This window comes from Rhincodon typus, chromosome 24 (assembly GCF_021869965.1).
Source record: "Rhincodon typus isolate 14 chromosome 24, sRhiTyp1.1, whole genome shotgun sequence".
NCBI lineage: Eukaryota > Metazoa > Chordata > Chondrichthyes > Orectolobiformes > Rhincodontidae > Rhincodon > Rhincodon typus.
In genome coordinates, this window is record NC_063355.1 from 46,845,819 (window position 1) to 46,861,877 (window position 16,059).

A 16,059-nucleotide genomic window follows, 5' to 3' on the forward strand; every position below is an offset into this window, starting at 1 on the left:
GCGCGGCGTGGTGGGGTGGACGGTGTGCGCGGCGTGGTGGGGTGGACATTGGTGACTAAGGAGCACAGGCTTTAATCAGATATTTCCTAAACTTTTAAAAATTACTTTACAATATTCCAGTATATTATTGTTTATTTTCAGAGGAAATTGAATCTCTACCACTTGCCAACACTCCCGAAGTATTTGGCCTTCACCCCAATGCTGAGATTGGTTACTATACACACGCAGCTCGAAGCATGTGGGGGCATCTGATAGATCTGCAACCACAGACAGGTACCTTTCAGTTGGAATCGCTAGAATTTGTCTTTGCGTGTTGTCTATATGTAAATCTCAATTTAATACGCACTACAGATCTGCATCCAACACAATATTCATTTGGTCTTAATAACAACATATTATTGAATTTGTAAAATACGTCAAGTAGTTGCATTAACTGTTGAGTTATTTTGTTTTCTTGTTATTTTAACTGCTATATTAGTAGTTTTGTATAAACCTTTATCATTTCTGTATGTTAATAAACAAATACTCTGCAGTAGTTAGTGTTCTTGATAGGTAGTGTCTTAACCTGGTCTGGGCCAACGTCCTCACATCTTTAAACTTGTTTGGAGATTGTGATGGTGTTTAGACTGTTGCAGGATCTGCAGTCCATGTTCTAAATGTTGGATCATAAAATGTTTCACCCAATTCTGCACATTGAGCCACCTGTATCTTACTTTGCTTGACTACTGCATTGGGGGTCATAGCTCCGCTGGCTCCCTATTTTCGCTAAGCCAATGTCATGTTTAAATCTCTCCCTAGGGGTTTCAACCCTCGCCTGCCCCCTTGCTCCCCTCATGGGATAAGACCCCCTTCTGTCTAAGGGGTGTCAAACCATCACTGTCTATCCAAGGAGTAACATCCCGTCCCTATTGGGTAACATGTTGGTAAGTTCAAACATAACTCTTATGTGTCTCTACCGTTACTGTGCTCTACATCTTTCTTCTTTTTGATCACTTGTTCTATAGCCTGTCTGATCTCTGCACTCTTTCCACATGGCCACTAAAGGTAATCCCAATTCTTATTGTTCAACCATCCCTGTTCCATCAATCCCTTGGTCATCTGTCCTGGAATCATTGACCTATGTAGTTCAGTGAAAGACCTTATAACATTTTACTATGATGGCATATTGTAAGTACCTGATTCTGTTATGGTTTTAACTAGCTCTGTGCTAGCATTTAAGCATACACCTCTCTGTAGGAGAAATGTAGAGAAACATTATAACCTGGTCCTGCCAGACAGGGACTGGTATTGACAAAGGAAACACTGATTGCTGAGAGGTCGTTGAGAAATGCTCCAGACCTGCTGAGTTTCTCCAGCAATGTCTGCATTTGTTTCAAATCTCCAGCGTATTTTGCTCTTGTATGTATTGAATGATCTTCTGTTGTGTGGTGAAATAATTCAATGTGTTTGTTCTAGGGGAATCTGGCACTGGGATGGGTCGTGATGAGTATATTGGACATGTTGCTAAGGATATTCAAAGCAAGCTTCCAGTCCTGTTTGATCTTGACACTATCTACAAAAAACTTGCTTTGCAAATCACACCAACAACCGTAGTACTGCTTCAAGAACTAGAGCGTTTCAACTTGCTGCTTGACCGAATGTCACGGTCCCTGATGGAACTGCAGAGAGTAAGTTGTTATATCCTTGCTCTCTGAGAATCCAGTAACATCAATTGAAATGTATAATTTGCCACTGACAACAACGGAACATTCTGATTTGATATTTTCTTCTAACCATGAGTTTTCTAGCAAGCACAGATGAGAGCATTTGACTGTAGAGCTTTCTCTTTTTAAAAGTATCCTCACACTCTCTCTGATCACTGGGTATAGAATCACAGAATCTGACTGCATAAAAGAAGCTATTCAGTCAGGTGAGGGTATACTAGCTCTGACAAATATCATTCAGTTAGTTTTACTTTCAGCCCATCTCCATATCCGTTGAAATTTTTGTTTCAGATATTTACTTATTTCCTTTTAAAAGTTGGTCTTGGTTCTGCTCCCTCCACCCACTCTTTAGGTCCAGCATTCAAATCTTAATGAATGCTTTGTGAATACAGATTCTTTTAGGGCTGGGATTAACTTTTCTAATTACTGACTCACTGCTGGTCAGTTAAACTAGTTTCAGTTTTAACTGTATCTCATTTAAATTGTATATTTAAATTTAATTTCATTATTTTAAACATCTATGCCGGATTTTTTCTTTATATTTTTGTCTGAGTCACACAAGGCTGGATACTCGTGTTATTGCATGTTTAGCCCATTCAATTCTGAATTCTGTTCCAACTACTTTTACAGAGGCGTTATTCCATTTAAGTGGAATGGGATAATGCCTCCACTAAGGGAATGTGATGTGAGTGTTGATATGATTAAAGCTACGAGTATTTTAGAGACTGTAGGAAATAGTGGGAGGAGAACTGTCTGTACTCCAAGGAGACATTAAAACAATGGTTTTCAGCTGTTTGTGAATTATTTAGAATTCTGCCTTGCACCAATGTGTAAATTCTGTCTGTTCCAATTTGTACTGCATATCTAGAGGCTGCAAATCAGAAGACAAGGGGCTGTTAGTGTAATGTGTTGAGTTCTAATGGTGCTTGTCCTACTTATTATTGGAGGAAAAATCATGTAAAACCAACATCAAACTACTTTTAAAAGGAAAGTGCCATCTACTCCTCCAGGTGCTCAGATTTCCTCTCACACTCCAAAGATGTGCAGGTTAGGTGGATTAGCCGTGGGAAATGCAGTGTTACAAGGATAGAGTAGTAGGGGTGGGTCTGGGTGGGACGCTCTTCGGAGGGTCGGTGTGGACTGAATGGGCCGAGTGGCTGCTTCCATACTGTAGGGATTCTACAATTTTATTTAATTGGCTATGACCCTAAGAGTAAAAAAAAATTTGGAAGTTATACTAATATTACATCTCACTGTCAAACTTCCAAAGTAAGATGCTTCTCAAAGTGTCTGATGTTCCTGTTCCATGAATGTGGGTGAGAGGAGATCGTGATGCAGAATTTTAGCAGCAGACTTTGAGATGTTCCCTGGCTGCAGTAAGGATTACAGCCCAGAAACCTATAACCCACATGTCCAATAAAGACAGAGTTTAGCTTCATTACTTTCAGCCTGACAGGAACGTGAACAAATAATTGATGACCAGTTGTTGAGATTTGATTATTTGTGATTTATATTATTTTTATGTTTGTATAATTTATACGGTATATTTTGAACTGTGGGACTGTTTGCATGTTTCAGGCTTTGGCTGGTGAAGTGGGAATGAGCAGTGAGCTGGATGAAGTGGCCCGCGCGCTCTTTAATGGTCATATTCCTGCTATCTGGAGAAGACTGGCTCCTGACACCCTCAAATCACTTGGAAACTGGATGATTCACTTCAAGAGACGGTTTGACCAGTACCTATCATGGGTTAGTGTCAAACTGTATCATAGCAAGAGATTTCTTAATGAATCAAAATATTTCCAGTAACTGAAACAAATGTGAAAACATTCACATCACTCAAACTAAATTTCATGCCAGGAAACTTACACCTGGGATAATTCATTGAAGCCAGTGCTGATTTTTCAATCCAGACATTGGGAACAAAGATCAGGAAAGTATTGAGCCCAAAGGCTCCTCAGACTCAGTTGCAACTCAATTTCTGGACATGCTGCACAGAATTTGCAAAAGGCTCCAACCTGGGTGTAGGCTCAGGACCCAGGCCTTAGGCTTAGATGGTAAAGAGTAAATTACACAGATCCATCCTCCTGCCTCAGTTTTGTGTCTGAGGCCTAGGAAATCCCAATCAAGCTGCCTCAGGAATAGTGGCATTGGATATTGCAGCAGAGTTGGTACTCTACCAGTGGGGATGGTCCAACCAGAACTCACAGCTAGGAGGCTAGCTCTACCTATGGTCAGATTGCCAAGTGCTCAAGAGTCTGGAGTTGGGGGAACACAGAAGGTAATGGGGTAGAGGAGGTTCTTGAAATAGGAAGAAGGCAAGATCATGATTTTAAAATGGAGGTGTTGCTGTGTTGGGAGCTAGTGTCAATGTGCATGGGGATTATGGTAAATGGGACGTGGTGTGAGTTAGGACATGGGTAGCAGATATTTTGGATAAGCTCAAGTTGATGGAAGGTGGAAAACTAGCTAGCAGATGTTCAGTACTGCTTCTGGTCTGTGAACTTTTTTTGCTGATGTATGAACTAGTTACTTAGCATTATTAACTTGCCTGACATTTTCTCACCAAATAATTGACAGGTTGATGAAGGTGAACCTGATGTAATGTGGTTGTCTGGGTTACACATCCCCGAATCATACCTGACTGCTCTGGTTCAGGCAACTTGCCGGAAGAATGGCTGGCCTCTCGATCGGTCCACACTTTACACTCAGGTCACCAAGTACCCAACCAGTGACGATGTCATGGAGAGACCTGGACAAGGTGGGAATCACTTGTTACTCTTTGAGTTCTGATGAAGAGTCACTGACTTGAAACGTTAACTCTGTTTCCCTCCACAGATGCTGCCAGACCTGCTGAGTTTCTCCAGCAATTTCTGCTTTTGCTTTAGATCTCCACAAGCTGCAGTTCTTTGTTTAATCTTACTCTTTGAGATTCATTTTAAGAAAGCCGTGAATGATGTGTTTGCATTACTGTGTGTCTGCAGATTATTAAGTGTTTCACATGTTTATTAATCCAGAAAAGAGACTTTGATAATCCTCAATGAGCTAATTTGAGGATTTTTTAAATAAATCAGAGATCTAGTGGCAGTGTGCCATTGTAGCCTACAGAAATATTAAACATGCATTTTTAAAATACTTTACTGTGTTCTCTGAATGCTCAGTTGTTTTGAATGGGGGTTGAATTAAATAGACTGTTGGTCTCCTATTTAAGACAGTTAATATCCTTTAATTGTTTGCTGTTATATAGGAATAGTTGACCACAATAGTCTGTTGTCTGTCACAGACCCAGCTCTTTAAGCTGCTGAGGTTCTTTAAAGCAGAACTTACTCTTCTGACTTTCCACTGAACTTTTCCATAAAACCATAGGACATTGGAGCACACGTAAGCCATTCAGCCCATTGAGTCTGCGCCACCATTCAATGAGATCATGGCTGATCTGATAATCCTCAACTCCACTTTCCGACCCTTTTCCCAAGACCCTTGATTTCCTTACTGATTAAAAACCTAACTCAGCCTTGAATATAGTAAACAACCCAGCCTCAATAGTCTCCTGTGGTAAAGAATTCCACAAATTCACCACTTTCCTCATCTATCCATAGAATCCCTACAGTGTGGAGGGAGGCCATTCGACCCATCGAGTCTACACTGAATCTCCAAAGAGCATTCCACCCAGACCCACCCCCCAACCCTATCCCTGCATTTCTCACCCTAGACACTGCGGCAATTTAGCATGGCCGATCCACCTAACCTGCACATCTTTGGTCTGTGGGAGGAAACTGGAGCATCCGGAGGAAACCCACGCAGACACAGGGAAAGTGCGCAAAATCCACACAGATAGTTGCCCGAGAATCCCTGTTCCTGGACCTGTGAAGCAGTAGAGCTAACTGCTGAGCCACCGTGCCACCCTGTCTGAAATCTCTGTCTGAAATGTGTGATCCCATACTTTGAGACGATGCTTTCTGGTTCTAGATTCTCTCACAAGGGAAAACAAGCTCTCTGCATCTACCTTGTCGAGTCCTCGAAGAATCTTGTATGTTTCAATTAGGTCACCTTTCTAAATTCCAATGAGTACAGGCCCAGTCTATAAACCTATCTCATAACACAGTCCCTCCATTCCTGGTATCAGCCTAGTGAACCTTTTCTGGGCTGCCAATAAATCTTTCCCCAAATGAGGAGCCTATAATTGTTCACAGTATTCCAGCTGTTGTCTGACTAGTGCTTTGTATTGTTTTAATGAAACCTCCCTGCGTTTATAAAAACCAAAAGAACTGCGGATGCTGTAAATCAGGAACAAAAACAAAGTTGCTGGAAAAGCTCAGCAGGTCTGGCAGCAGACCTTCCGGCCTGGCGCGCTGACCTTCCGGCCTGGCGCGGGGACCTCCCGGCCTGGCGCGGTGACCTCCCAGCCTGGCAGTCCAAAGCGATCTCTGAGCCTCATGGTCCTCAAGGTGCATCCCGGAGGAGTCTGGAGCCAGGGCCTGGTGCAGACTGGAAGCTAGGTGTCAGTGTGGTCTGTTGTTCTGAACGTTTATCTCTGCAATGCTGGGCATTTTATTTCTCTATTGTCTAAAATTTTGTAACTGAAGAAACTGAAACTAGGTACCTTTGTACCTAAGTTGATGATGTAAGTGGCGATATATAAACTTTTCACTATACTCATTGAGTATATGTGACAGTAAAGGCTAATTCTAGTTCTAAAGGCCAATACTCCATTTGCCTTTCCTATTATCCCTGAACTTGGATGCTAGCTTTCTGTGATTATCAGACAAGAACTTCCAATTCCCTCTTTTCTGTACATTTCTGCATTCTCTCTCCACTTAAATAATATTTCCCTTCTCTATTCAAATGCAAGATGGCGCCAGCATGGTAGGTAGTGTTCGGGCTCACTGAGCCCATCCACTGCAGGCCAGCGGCATCATTTTCTCCACGTACTTTTCATCTTGTTGCTTCTTCCTTCCTTCCTTATCTTTGAGGGCAGCGTGGTGCTGGCAGGATGGTGGCTGCAGCATTGGCGGTGTGGACCGGGACTCCTGGTGGCAGTAGGCCCTCAGCTGGGACTCTTGGTGGTGTCACACAGTAACAGAGCCAGGGTCTCCTAGGACATTGGCAGCATTGTTGCTGTTCCCAGAGTGAAATTCCTTGAGGACTGGAACATTTTGCAGAGACCTTGCAGAAGCACTGAAGCTGTGCTTGAGACCCCAATTTGAACAGAAGATGAACTCTTATTCAAGTAATCTCTTGTTATCCTTATTATAACTCAAAATGGCACTATTGTGACGATAAAACATTTTTCATTGTATCTTCAAGATATATGTGACAATAAATCATTCATTCATTCATTCTACCTGCCAAAGTGCAGAACTTCTCATTTTCCCAAATCATATTCCATCTTACAAGTTTTTGCCCACACACTTAGCCCTCTGCAGGCTCATTGTATCATTTTCACCGCTTGGCTTCCCACCTAGTTTTGTGTCATCTGCAAACTTTCCTAAGCCACTTAACACCTATTATGTTAGTGGTGCAAAAATGAGCCCAGTGTTCCAAATACAGTTTAACCAGCAACCTGTATAAAAGTGGTTAGAGACAAAAAAAAACTGCAGATGCTGGAATCCAGGTAGACAAATGGGAGACTGGAATAACCCAGCAAGCCAGGCAGCATCTGGAGGAAAGAAGCAGACAATGTTTCAGATATTACCCTTCTTCTGTCCTGTTCTTCCAGCCTCCTGTTTATCTATCTGTATAAATTGAGATGGGTTCTTTGGCTTGTACTAAATGGTTCAATTAACACAAAGTTATGACAATAAAAATAGAGAGGTTAAATACTGTTTACCATTGTCTCCTCCAGCATTTTGCTCAGATTTTAATATTATTTGCAAGTTTACTCACCATCTTCCCACATGCATTGTCAAGTTAGAGAAACAGTGAACAGGAGCAGGTTCAGGACCAGCTTAACCAACCTCCTGGATGATCCCCAGGCAATAACAATTCATTCATTGAAGATGGGTTGAAGTTTCATGGTTTTTTTAAAAATTGCCTTTGTTGCTGTTTTGCAGGCTGTTTTATTACTGGTTTATATATGGAAGGAGCATCTTGGGATATTGAAGAAGGTTGTTTGATTCGGAGCAAACCAAAGGAGCTGGTGACTGAACTCCCTGTTCTGAAGGTCATCCCCATTGAGGCTCATCGGCTCAAACTGCAGGTCCGCCACAGCTGACTGAATGTGTGTAACAAACCGAGTCCAATCAGGAAATGGACAAGGAGGAAATGTTTAGCAAGTGCAGACACTCAAAGAATACTCAGTAATCACAAACTACTGACATTTGTAATGTTCCAGTGTTTGAGAGAAGTTTGAAATGAATGGCAACAACGTGAGGGAGGAAGGATGAAAAACGATCTCTAACACTGCCAATCATTGAATTGGATATGTCAATGCCCCATTTTAACATTCTGACCTCCTCTGCAGACCATATGGCAGAGATCTCACTCTATTTCTTCATTTGGGTTGGGGTCATTGATAAATATTGTAAGAAGCTAAGGCCCCAGTAAGGAGCCCTGAGAATCTTACCTGGCAGTGAGAGGGAAAACCTTTAGTCCCTCTCAGTCTCTGGCTGCAGTCACAAGCTTTTATCAGAAGCTACAATCTGAAGTGTTTCGTGTGGCCTTGTATATGGTCTAGGAACATAGTTGGAGGGAACCAGTGGCTGATGTACTGGGGTGTGCCTTTTCCCATTCAATTTCAGCTTTGGGTTTGGGACACATTAGTTGATAGAGGCAACACTCTTCATAGCCAGGAATGTGAGGACAGTTAGGGGGAGGGTGTGGCTGAGGATAATCCAGTGTGGGGGAGCAGGATTGGTAAGGACTATCCAGGGGAGCAACGTCATCAGTCCATCTACCTGGAGTTTTAATGCTCAGATGGCTAACAACAACTTGAATTTCTGTAGTTCCGTTAATGTAGTAAAACATTCCAAGGTGCTCCATGAAATATTATCAGACAACATTTCAGATCAAACACCAAAACGTACAGGTTATGAAATAGTTCTAGTGAGATAGGTTTGGAGGAGTGTCTCACGGAGGCGAAAAGATGTGGAGACCAGAGTTTCAGGTGGTGACCTGAATTGCTGCTATGTTCCCATCAGAGTAGGACTTCTCTCTACTCCTGGAATCTTTTATTTGGAGAAGTCCTCTTAGGCTAATTGTTGTGTGTCACATTTTTTTTTAAAGCTTATTTAAAAAGGTTTCTAAAATGGTAATAATCCTTTGTCTTACCAATTGTTGTCATTTCCAGAAGTGACTGAGTGCTTCTTATGTTTCTGACTTTAACACAGAACACTTTACGAACTCCAGTGTACACGACATCGATGCGTCGAAATGCGATGGGTGTTGGTTTGGTCTTTGAAGCTGATCTCTTCACCACCAAACACATCTCACACTGGGTGCTGCAGGGTGTCTGTCTGACCCTGAACTCCGACTGAAGACCCTGGTTCTCAGCAGGACATCAGGCTTTTACCTTTCAGCAACAAGGAGCTGTCCTCCTTTTTGTTATTTCTATTTTAATGTAATTCCGAAGTGGTATATTTTGTAATTTTAATACAATGAGGAATTTGATGTCTACTTTAATAATGTAATATACAAAATATTCTAAAAAGTAATCAACTTTTCAACAAACAGAGTGTGTGGTAAAAATTTTATTGGTCCAGGCTAAGACTAATTACTATTCAATAATTATTGGACATGCCTTGTGTCCTGTTCATGGAGCCTGGTTTGTATTTTTATATTAAAACAAAACTCCTGTGTTCTGTTTTTACTTCTGGAAGAAACGACAGATGTGTTGTCTGTCCACCACTCACGTCATTGCACCTACACCAATCTCTTGGATTTCTGTTTTATACCCAGCTGATTGATATATGTGTATCTGTCAGTAACACAACGTACATGACAAACCTTTCCCGTATCAAGCAGTAACTTACCAAGAGGGTGAAAAATCTCACATTCGGGGCACCATGTAGTATCAGCCTGATGAATCTCTGAGAAAATATTTAAGTTACTGTGAAACCTCTTGACCCAGCTTTTATCCAACTTTTATCTACCACTTATCGGCTGTATTCAAGGGCAGACTGAATCCGAGGAAACAGAAGGCCAGTGGTCTCACACAGACCTTGGTGCCCAAATGTCCCAGGCTTTCAATAACTTTCTCACAGCTAAGACATCTCCTGGGATCTGCTCAATCACTCTTTATACTCTGATTGGCTGCTGTCTGGTCTTTACAGGAGGATGTTCATTCAATACAGAAACAGCCCTCTTCCCTTCAGAGATTAAAGCAGCAATACCTCAACAGCCCAAGTGGAAGGGGTCACATTTGCCCTCTGCTTCATCATGTACTTTAGGCAGTGGAACAAGAATACCAGGTAAGTTTACAGAATGCCTGCCAAACAGCTGTGAGCTCGATCCCTTCATTCCTTACCACGTCAGGCTGCCTTTCAGTTCAGGAGCAGTGTGTTATCCATTACTCAATGACAATCTTCAGTTCATCTTCAATTAAATTCTTTATTAATATCCTGTACAAACAAGTCAGTGGTGTTGTGGCAATGTTCCTGAAATGGGTCAGACTAATGCTTTGGGGATACAGCCTCAAATCACACAACATTTGGTTGAATTTAAATTCAGTTGATAAATCTGGAATATAGAGTCAGTAGTAATGATGCACGAAGGTATCTTCAATTGTGGTAAAAACCCATGTGTTTCACTTGTCCTTCAGGGAAAAAAATCTGCCATCCTAACCTAGTGCTACCTACATGTGACTCCAAACCCATGGCACATGGCCAAGTCTGCAGCAGTCACTGCTTCCCATCACCTGTAGCACAGTGAGGTGGAATTCTGATCAGAATTGTGTGGTTTCACACCACACCTTCAGGATTTGCACACAAAACCTACACCTAATCAACTCCAAGAACTGCTGTCTTTTGGGTTAAATGTTAAACAGAGGATCCATTTGCCCTCTCAGGTGAATGTAAAAGATCCCAGGGCTGTTTCAAAGAGTAGGAGAGTGCTCCCCAGTGTCCCGGATAATATTTATACCTCAAGCAACAAAAACAGTCTGATTGTGATCATATTGCTGCTTATGGAAGCTTGCTGTGCACAAGTCAGCTGGCTTGTTACCTGGATTGTGGAAGCCAAAATCAGAGCTATGGAGCGGGTGAGTTTAATTCAATCATAGAATGTGGACAGCACTGGTTCGACCAGCGTTTATTACCCATCCCTAACTGCCAGGAGGGTAATTAAGAATCAACCACATTGCTGTGGTTCTGGAGTTACATGTAGCCCAGATCAGGTAAGGATGGCTGATTTCCTTCCGTAAAGGGCATTAGTAAGTCAGATGGATTTTTCCCAACATTTGGCAATGGTTGCATGGTCCTCATTAGACTGTTATTTCCAGATTATTGTTCAATTCAAATTCTGTCATCTGCACGGCAGGATTCGAACCCAGGTCCCTAGAACATTACCTGGGTCTCTGGGTTAATAGTCTAATAATAACACCACTAGGTTATCGCCTGCCCATGAAGGGACTTGAAAACAAGAATGAGAATTTTAAAATGGTGTTGCCAGACAGGCCAGTGTAGGTCAGTAAGTCGAGAGATGATGGATGAAAGGGAACTGATCAGAGTTTAGATCGACTAAAGATCAATTTTATTGCCCATCAAAAATACCACAAATGCTGAAAATCTGGAAGGAAAACCATAAGTTACAATTACTCAGGAGGTCTGGTCGCATCAGCAAACGAGACTCAACCCTGGATGGGGGTGGGGGTTTACAAATGGGGATCCTGAGGCAAGCCTTGTCCAAAGCCAAATACTGGAGTTATTTTTCCAATTACTTTAATAATGAAGTACAGCAGGCAGTTTGGTTCCTGCTGATCCAGGGCACCAGCAGCTGGTGCTGCCAATGTAGGTAGGAGAGCACCTACAATATGGAGGTACTGCAGAGAGGTAAAAACGTAGTTGAGAGGATGGGGCCTATAGATCAGAGGGGAAGCAACTTCAGCTGCAACATTGGAGCTGCAGAGGCAGTCAATCACACCCACCAACCCTGTTTGTAAGAATGGAACCTTTGGTACTGTATTTCTGTACACCCCCTTACCCCAACAGAACTACCTGCATTAATGGCCTTCTCAGGAGGGGGCTGGGGGATCTGTCAAAATGTCAGAAAACCTAGACATGGCCGCTGACTCCTAAAACACTGCTCAGGGGTTATGGGCTCATATCCCACCATAACAGCTGGTGGAATTAAAATTCAGTGAATAAACAGAATCAGAAAGATCTACAGCACAGGAAAAGGCCTTTTAGTCAATCATTTCCGTGCCAGTCAAAAATAACCGCCTATGATTCTAATCCCATTTTCCAGCACTTGGCCAATAGGCCCGTATGTGTTGGTATCAACTGCACAGCTAAATACTTCTAAAATGTTATGAGGGTTTCTTCCTCTACCACCCTTACAGGCAGTGAGCTCATTCCCAAAACTTCTGGGTGTAAAGAAAAATTACTCACATTCCCTCTAAATTTGGTCCACAAATCTATGTTCTTACCTTAAAATCTGGAACATAAGGTAAGTCACAGCAACAGCGACCACAAAAGTATTGTTGATGCTTAAAAAAATGCCATCTGATTAATATCCTTTAGAGAAGGAAATCTGCTGTCATTACCTGGTCTGACCTACATACAACTCCAGAAGTACAACAAAGTGGTAGAATCTGAACTGCCCTCTGAACTGGGCTGGCAAACAACTCAACAATCTATTGCAATTAGGGAAATACAAACATGTGAATTTAAGCAGGATCAGGCCCTTCAGTCCCTCAAGACTGCACTGCCAATCAATAAGATTGTAATCTCAAATTCATTTTCCCACCTATCCTTGATAACCATTTAGGACAGAGGAGAAATTTCTTCACCCAGAGTGGTGAGCATGTAGAATCATATGCCCACAGGAAACTGTTAAGGTCAAGAAATTGAATTTTTTTGAGAAAGCTGTTAGCTCTTACAGTACTTAGGACTAAAGGTAGCATAGGGTATAGGGAGAAATTGGGAACAGGGTGCTGAGTTGGATGATCAGCCATGATCATTATGAATGGTGGAGCAGACACAAAAGACTCCTGCTCTTTGTTTCAGAGGAATAATTTTGCCTCACCCTTTTTTAATTGGGAGACCCCTATTTCTGGATTCCTCCCTGAGAGGAATCATCCTCTCCACATCTGCCGTCAAGACCCCTCAGGATCTTCAGGTTTCAATCAAGTATCCTCCTGCTCTTTGAAATTCCAACAGATACAAGCTGAGCCGGTCCAAACTTTCCTCATAATACAACCCTCCCATTCCAGCTATTAGTCTAATAAACTTTTGCTAGACTGCTTCCAACACAATTATACCTTTCCGTAAATACAGAGACCAATACTGGACACAATATTCCAAATGCAACCTCTCCAATGCTTGAATATAATTGAAGCATCATGCTTGTACTTCTGTACTCAATTACACTCTCAATAAGCAATACATTGTCAGTTTAACTAATTACTTTCTGTATCTGTATGCTATCTCATACGATTCATGCAGAAGGGCAGATTCCTCTGAAACTCAGAGCTGTGTAATCTCTCATCATTTAGATAATATGCTTCTTATTCTTCCTACCAAAATAGACATTTTCACATTTTCCCATATTATGCTCCTTTGCCAGATCTATACCGATCAATTTAACCTATCAATGTTGGCATGTGATCTTCACAACTCATTTTCCTAACTTTGTGTTGTCAGCAAATTTGGCATCATACCTTTCATCCTTTCATCCAAATCATTTATGAATTGTAAGCAGTTGAAGTCCCAGCACTGAACCATGTGACAGACCACTCATTACATCCTGCCAACCAGTAAAAGACCCATTTATTGCTACTCTCTGCTTCCTGTTAGTCAGCCAATATCCATGCCAATATGCTAAACCAAGCATTTATTTTCTGCAATACCCTGACCTTGCCAGAAATGTCTACATCCCATGAAAGAATCAAGAAAAAGGGGACTTTGTTTAAATTGATACCCACTATCGGATTCATGGTTCAGTCTGTCCATGAGAAAATCTCCTGGCAGTAGGAATGTTGGGAATTTCCCAGAATGATTCAGCAGCTGTGGCAGCATCTGTGGGAAGAAAGCAGAGTTAATATTCTGGTGAAGAGTCACAAGACTCAAAATGTTAACTCTACTTTCTTCCCAAGAATGCTGCCAGAGCTGCTGCGTTTCTCCAGCAATTTCTGTTTTTGTTTCAGATCTGCAGCATCTGAAGTTCTTTGTTTCATTCCCAGAATCTTCCTGGCTACCCACATGGGGGCCAGGAAATTTCAGCCCAAGCTTTCATCTTGGTCTTTTATTAAAATTGATGCTGTTTGACTGGCTGAGCATGTCTGTTTTCACCCAAGTTCTGTTTCTCCACTCTAATTCTACACAGGGTTTCTCTTCCTATCCTTCCATCACATGTTACGTCATACTTTTAAGCCCTGATTTGTAGTAATCTAGCTTTCTGCAGCCTACCACACTCCCCAGTTCCAATCCCACGACCTCCCCAGTTTGGTATAACTAGCCCATTTTAAATTTGTTCCTCCAATTAGTAAGCCTGTATCAGTTTCTGTAAATAGTAAATATGAGCTAATCACCATGCTCTCCTGCATCTCATTGCCTCTCTGAAATCCCATGTGTATAACTTCCTGTGTTAAAGGGAATGATTTTCAGAAACCAATGAATCAGATCATCAATAATCATTTAATTGGATTACAAAATCAAACTTAGTATAAATGCAGTTATGACCTGAAGAAACCTGTAAAGATTTGTTCCTCTTATGGTCATGACACACAGTACATACATGGAGACAGTGATTTACATGCTGCCAGTTCAGGCTTTGTCAGGAGATCATCAACACACAATATGACAGACGGTATATATTAGAGACACAGCTACTCATACCTTCAACCATTAACGTTATATTTGAGCAAATAGTTTCAGTTTTAGCTGCAAGTTGTATGTTAGCGTTGTGTATACCATGTTCTCTCTTTGAGTGATTATAGCTGCTTAGTGCAACGGCTACTGAATTGTGGCCTTGCTTTTCTCAAACGACAAGTACAATTAGATTATTGGTAGAAGCAAGCAGAAGATTACATATTTTGGCCACTGTTTAACTACTCACAACTTGACAAAAAAAAAGTGAAATTCCGAATGAGTCTGTGCGGGTTTGTTTTCCCATAAAGTGTCAGAGCTTGGCATTCATATTTTCTCTGTCATTAAAAACAAAATAAAAAATTGCTGCAAGTGAAATTTTGTCTATATTTTGTGCACAGCATATAAAAGCAACTAAGCCGAGGTAAAGCAGTCCTTTTACACAGTTCTGTCTGTCCCCGAATGCTTCCTAACCACTTTCCCATCATTAACCTGGTCGACTGCCAGTGTTTCCACTTCAGGCTGGCTCTGTGATGTGGTGATATGTGGGATTCGGTGAGCCACGCCGATGTGATGTGGTTTGTGCTGCTTGTCTCTGGCTGGGCTCTGCTGCTCCACAGAGCCACGCTCGGAAGGAATGGGTGGAATTAGTAAAGGCCTCTCCTTCAACAAGTGTGCTTCAGCAGATTCCCGTGCCTGCAGGAACGGCGTAGGGTCTGGCATAGCATCTAAAGGTTCCGATCGCAACATTAGCTTTCTTCCATCAGTTCCAAGTCTATAAACTTCTGCAAACTCAGTGTTTAGTGGAGTTGAAAGACTCTTTTTCATTCTACGCCTTGGGGTTTCAGGCATCTTGTCTTTGGGTGGCGATGGCTTATAGTTGGTAGCTGCAGAACCTGCAGCAGTTTGACTGTCAGAGGCTCCCGGTGCTGAAGACATCAGCTTTTTTTTGGTTGCATGCAGCTGAGAAGTGAGGTATGCAATGGTGCTTGCCCTCTGCTCCAGCTCGCTGGACAGCATGCTGAGTTTATGGCTCTTCAACTTTAGCTCCTCTAAATATTTCTTCTCCCGCTCTTTCATTGTGTTTTCCAGGACTAGTATCACTGCATTCTTCTTCTCCAAATCTTTTATCAATTCATTATTCTCGTCTTCTTTGGCTTTTAGCTGAGATTCCAGTTCTTCATACCTTTTTCTTAATTCCTCACTTCTTGAATCGCTGTTTCCTTCAAAAGAAAACATAATCAAAAAGATGAAGATAAAAATTAATCGAGAACAGAATTGTTAAAATAATTCTCACAGTGTCCTGCTCCAAACTTCTCTTAGTTATTGACAGAACTGCAGTGCCTTGCCAGCTCTTTCTTTAAAAACTACATTTATTACAACTCACACTATTCTAC

At 41.8% G+C, this 16,059-nt stretch overlaps 2 protein-coding genes across 9 annotated transcripts in view; one reads left to right on the plus strand and one right to left on the minus strand.

The window, feature by feature from the left end:
- The window catches only part of dnah10 (dynein axonemal heavy chain 10), a 218,269-nt gene extending 208,896 nt beyond the window's left edge, over positions 1 to 9,373 (plus strand). The window contains exons 74-79 of the mRNA XM_048611770.1: positions 142 to 273; positions 1,456 to 1,667; positions 3,282 to 3,449; positions 4,281 to 4,461; positions 7,754 to 7,899; positions 9,029 to 9,373. Coding sequence (XP_048467727.1) covers positions 142 to 273; positions 1,456 to 1,667; positions 3,282 to 3,449; positions 4,281 to 4,461; positions 7,754 to 7,899; positions 9,029 to 9,175 — 986 coding nt within the window. The 3' untranslated portion in view covers positions 9,176 to 9,373. The remainder of the gene's footprint in view (positions 1 to 141; positions 274 to 1,455; positions 1,668 to 3,281; positions 3,450 to 4,280; positions 4,462 to 7,753; positions 7,900 to 9,028) is intronic.
- A 5,099-nt stretch (positions 9,374 to 14,472) lies between these two features.
- Positions 14,473 to 16,059, minus strand: part of ccdc92 (coiled-coil domain containing 92) — a 124,619-nt gene continuing 123,032 nt past the window's right edge. For all 8 annotated transcript variants that reach the window (XM_048611468.1, XM_048611465.1, XM_048611469.1 and 5 more), the window contains one exon: positions 14,473 to 15,885. In XM_048611468.1, the coding sequence (XP_048467425.1) occupies positions 15,101 to 15,885 (785 nt within the window). In that variant the 3' untranslated portion in view covers positions 14,473 to 15,100. The remainder of the gene's footprint in view (positions 15,886 to 16,059) is intronic.